This window comes from Malania oleifera, chromosome 2 (genome assembly GCF_029873635.1).
Source record: "Malania oleifera isolate guangnan ecotype guangnan chromosome 2, ASM2987363v1, whole genome shotgun sequence".
Lineage (NCBI taxonomy): Eukaryota > Viridiplantae > Streptophyta > Magnoliopsida > Santalales > Ximeniaceae > Malania > Malania oleifera.
In genome coordinates, this window is record NC_080418.1 from 125,292,926 (window position 1) to 125,298,186 (window position 5,261).

Sequence of the window (5,261 nt, forward strand, 5' to 3'; positions counted from 1 at the left end):
ATTGAAGACATGAAAATTAAAAAAAAATGAATGGCCTAATGCTTATATATATATATATATATATATATAATTAATCTAAATTTATAACACTAATGACATTCTTTGTTTGTTCATTGTGTATTTTTTTTTCAAATAATTATCATGCATGGGATTTTTTTATTATTATAAATATAATTATATGAAATATTATAAGTTTATATATGCAAATGGTACATATTTTAAAAATTAATTAGCTTTTAAAATTAATGTTTTTTTAAAAAAGTCGGCGGGGATTGGTCTTTCGCTGGGTCTTCAACCCAAAACAAAAACGATGGATATTCGAATTTGCAGGCTGCAGCCCTATTTGTTAGAGTTCGTAGGCGTGGCCGCCGCCGTTGAAGCTCATCGACGAAGCTCTCTGTTCTTCCACACCGACGAGACTCCTCGCTTTCTTTCTCCCCCGACACTCTTCAAACCCTGATCTTCAAGGTCACGGTACTCTCTCTTTCTCTCTCTAGAATTATACATGTTTGTAATAGCTTCAGAGAAGAGCTGTCGCTATAGCATCATCAGCGTCAACATATCTAGGGGTTCTCCGATTCTCCACAGAAAAGAACCCAAAAGACATTCAAACCATTCAACACATCAAATACCTAGAACACCAATAACCGCTTTCTTTGTAACCGCTTTCTTTGTTTGCTCTTCTTTCTAGGTCTGTAATCTAAATTTGTTGTATTTTCTTCGCGGGGATTTTTTGTTTCTTTGCTTTCTAGTCCAGAAAGTCAGTCCCTGTTGATTTTTGCTGCAATAGTTGCAAGTATTCCGTGCCTGCTTTTTTTTGTTAAAAATGGGCGATTTTGATTGCCATAAAATCAGAAACATATGCATTCTGGCACACGTCGATCATGGGAAGACAACGCTTGCTGACCATCTGATTGCTAGCTCGGGTGGTGGGATACTCCATCCGAAGCAAGCAGGCCGGCTCAGATTCATGGACTACCTCGATGAAGAGCAAAGACGGGCAATTACAATGAAAAGCTCCTCTATTGCTCTTCACTACAATGACTACTCTATAAACCTCATAGACTCTCCAGGACACATGGATTTTTGTAGTGAGGTATCGACTGCTGCACGGTTGAGTGATGGGTCTCTTATATTGGTTGATGCTGTTGAAGGGGTGCATATTCAAACACATGCAGTCCTGCGCCAATCTTGGATTGAGAAGCTTACTCCCTGTTTAGTGCTTAATAAGATAGATAGGCTGATTTGTGAATTGAAGTTAAGTCCAATGGAAGCTTATACTCGATTGCTCAGGATTGTTCACGAAGTTAATGGGATTGTGAGTGGTTACAAGTCTGAAAAGTATTTATCAGATGTTGATTCATTACTCGCAGGGCCATCAGGTGAGGTGGGTGATGAGAATCACGAGTTTATAGAGGATGATGAAGAAGACACTTTTCAACCTCAGAAGGGAAATGTGGTGTTTGTATGTGCATTGGATGGATGGGGCTTTGGAGTTAGAGAGTTTGCTGAATTTTATGCTTCCAAGCTTGGAGCAAGTACAGGTGCATTGCAAAAGGCTTTGTGGGGTCCTCAGTATTTTAACGCGAAGACCAAGATGATTGTGGGGAAGAAGGGAGCAGGTGGGGGGAGTAAGGCTCGGCCCATGTTTGTGCAGTTTGTGCTGGAGCCACTGTGGCAGGTTTACCAGGCAGCTCTCGAGCCTGATGGGGACAAAGGGATGCTTGAGAAAGTCATTAAGTCATTTAGTTTGTCTATACCCCCTCGTGAACTTCAGAATAAGGATCCAAAATCCGTGCTTCAAGCTGTCATGAGCCGCTGGATTCCTTTGTCAGATGCTATCTTGTCAATGGTGGTTAAATGTATGCCGGATCCAGTTGCTGCTCAATCTTTTCGGGTCTCACGGTTGCTTCCAAAGAGAGAGGTTCTGGAAAATGGTGGTAACTCCAGTGAACTTGAGGAGGCAGAGATGGTGAGAAGATCTGTTGAAGCCTGTGATTCTAGGCCCGAAGCACCTTGTGTTGCTTTTGTATCTAAGATGTTTGCTGTCCCAGCTAAAATGCTACCTCAAAAGGGTTCACATGGGGAGATTTTAAACAATTTTACTGATGACAGTGGCAACAGTGAATCCGATGAGTGTTTTCTTGCTTTTGCCCGGATTTTTAGCGGAGTTCTTTCTGCAGGGCAGAGAGTTTTTGTGCTCTCAGCTTTATATGATCCACTGAAAGGGGAATCAATGCAAAAGCATGTGCAGGAAGCTGAGTTGCATTCCTTATATCTAATGATGGGTCAAGGTTTGAAACCAGTGGCCTCTGCAAAGGCAGGAAATGTTGTGGCAATCCGAGGCCTTGGTCAGTACATATTGAAGAGTGCAACTCTTTCAACGACAAAAAATTGTTGGCCTTTTTCAAGCATGGTATTCCAGGTTTCCCCCACCCTAAGAGTTGCAATAGAACCTTCTGATCCAGTAGACATGGGCGCACTTATGAAAGGCTTGAGGCTTCTGAATCGGGCAGACCCATTTGTGGAAGTCACTGTTTCTGCTAGGGGTGAACATGTGCTTGCTGCTGCTGGAGAGGTACATCTTGAGAGATGCATAAAGGATTTGAAAGAGAGGTTTGCAAAGGTAAAATTGGAAGTTTCTCCACCTCTTGTCTCCTATAAAGAGACCATTGAGGGCGAGGTGTCCAATCCACTAGAGTATCTCAAATTGCTAGCTGGGGGTGCAGATTCTGTGGAGAAGATGACACCAAATGGAAGATGTGTTGTTCGAGTGCAAGTGATGAAGCTTCCACCCTCACTAACTAAGGTTCTTGATGAAAATTCTGAACTACTTGGAGATATCATTGGAGGAAAGCTGGTGCAGGCTAGTAAAAGCTTGGATATGCAGAGATCAAGCATTGTGGAAGATGAAAACCCAGTTGAAACACTTAAGAAACGCATGGTAGATGCTGCGTTGAGTAATTTTTTCCCTGAGAGTGAAGAAATTGACAAAGATCGAGCTGACAAATGCAAATTAATGTGGCTGCAGTTTTTTGAGAGGATCTGGGCACTTGGACCCCGACATGTTGGTCCTAACATCCTCCTTATGCCAGAGTGCAAAAGCAAAAGTACCGATTGCTCTGTTCTTATTCGGGGTTCTCCTCATGTGTCTGAGAGATTAGGGTTTGTGGATGAGTCTTGCAATGGTGATACAGCTGCAGTGACATCTTCAGAAGCAACTCGAGCATTCAACATCGAAGCAGAGAGTCTTGGGAGCAGTGTTGTCTCTGGATTTCAACTAGCTGCAGCAGCTGGCCCCTTATGCGATGAACCCATGTGGGGTCTGGCATTTGTTATTGAGGCTTACATTTCTCCTTTGCCTCAACAGCTTGATGAGTCTGAATGTTGCCAACAGCCAGAGCAATATGGTGTTTTTACCGGACAAGTTATGACAACTGTCAAGGATGCTTGTAGAGCAGCTGTGCTTCAGAAAAAACCACGGATTGTTGAAGCTATGTATTTTTGTGAGTTGAACACCCCAACTGAATATTTGGGCCCTATGTATGCTGTGCTTGCTCGTAGGCGAGCCCGAATCTTGAAGGAAGAAATGCAGGAAAGTTCCCCATTGTTCACTGTGCATGCATATGTGCCAGTTGCTGAAAGCTTTGGTTTTGCTGATGAACTTAGGAGATGGACTTCTGGAGCTTCAAGTGCTCTACTTGTGCTTAGTCATTGGGAGGCACTTCCTGAGGATCCTTTCTTTGTGCCAAAAACAGAGGAGGAGATTGAAGAATTTGGAGATGGTTCAAGCGTTCTTCCTAATACAGCAAGGAAACTCATTGATGCTGTAAGACGGCGGAAGGGCCTTCCTGTGGAGGAAAAAGTTGTTCAACATGCAACAAAGCAGAGGACTTTGGCCCGTAAAGTATAATTGTTGCCAATCATACTGTTGTGACCAGCTCTTTATAGAATTGTATGCCAACACATGTTGAAATGCCTACTGTTAAAGGCAATCTTTTAATTAGCCATTATATATCAAGCGGTCAAGCCTACTCTTCTTGGTGTATCTGCATGCCTTTTTTCTTTATGGCTTCTGTGGGGTGCAATGGGGGTGGGGTGGAGTGGGGTGAGGGTGTGAGGATGGGTGGGCAGAGTTTAGGTTTGGCTTCTATGGGGCGCAATTGGGGGGGGGGGGGGGTAGGGTTGGAAGGGTGGGCGGGCAGAGTTTATGCTGGAGGCTCCAGTCTGCGTGCATGTTTATTATATATAGTAAGTATAATTTAGTACTGTTCTAGAGATTGCATGTGTGCACATCACCTGATGGTGTGTCTGGAATTGTCTAGAACCACTTATAGGAAAAAGTGCTTTTCTGCAACAAATAATTGTCTAAAAAAGTACTTATCTAAAAGTAGTCTGGGATTATTTATTATAAGTACTTTTTCAGATGAGCACTTTTTCAGGAAAAATACCTTTTCAAAAAGTACTTATTTTACCAAGAAAAGAATTAATTTAGAAAAATACATTTTGAAATAAGTACTTATTTAAGTGTATGCTAAACACTATTTGTTAACACAAATACTCATAAAAAGTACTTTCTGAAAAAGTAAAAAGTACTTTCTGTAAAAGTACTTATTTTTTAAGATGTTCTAAACAGGGGCTCAGTTTTCTTAATCTTGTACCTTGTCTCCAGTCTCTGTGCATGTTTACTATCTAGAGCAAGTATAATTAAGTGCTTTGCTAGAGATTGCATGTGTGCACATAAGCTTATGTGTATTCAGTATTCTTAATCTTGCACCTTTATGATGGTAATATAGGAGCACCATGCTCATATTTCATAGAAAGAAAACCATGTTATTTAATTGGACTAGTCATGGCCTCCAGCAGTCACTTTGTTTAAACTGATGAAAGCTAATTTTTGAATGCCTGGCAGCTCTCAAAGACCTGCAAATTATTCATTATTTCAGTTGGTTTCTTGTTCTTTTCTTGTGATTCCTATCATTGCATAAAAGATGAGAATTATGATATTGAATAGGACAAGAATACCGGGACATGTGATTAATGGAAGTCATAATCACTTTCTTTTGCCTCTTGAGAAGCTACCGAAAATTCTTCTTGGTTACTGCAAACTGGTTTATCTTCCTTCTTCTCTCTCTCTCTCTCTCTCTCTCTCTCTCTCTCTCTCTCTCTCTCTCCCCCTCTCTCTAAATTTTTTGTCAAATTTCCCCTAAATTCTTTTGATGGATCAGTGTAATGGCTGAGCGTGGTTCATGTGAATTAGG

General features: G+C 41.4%; 1 protein-coding gene across 2 annotated transcripts; it reads left to right on the forward strand.

Annotated features, from left to right (window-relative positions):
* Positions 1-250: 250 nt before the first annotated feature.
* On the forward strand, positions 251-4,048 carry LOC131149240 (uncharacterized). 2 transcript variants are annotated; one of them, XM_058099512.1, is made up of 2 exons: positions 298-474; positions 856-4,048. In XM_058099512.1, the coding sequence occupies exon 2, from the start codon at positions 971-973 to the stop codon at positions 3,911-3,913; it is 2,943 nt and encodes a 980-aa protein (XP_057955495.1). In that variant the 5' UTR covers positions 298-474; positions 856-970; the 3' UTR covers positions 3,914-4,048. The 2 variants fall into 2 exon arrangements, with proteins under 2 accessions (XP_057955494.1, XP_057955495.1); XM_058099511.1 differs by having other exon boundaries at positions 251-4,048.
* Positions 4,049-5,261: the final 1,213 nt, after the last annotated feature.

Coding starts and splice junctions, on each gene's coding strand:
- LOC131149240 (XM_058099511.1), top strand. CDS start 827: ATGGGCGATTTTGATTGCCATAAAATCAGAAACATATGCATTCTGGCA.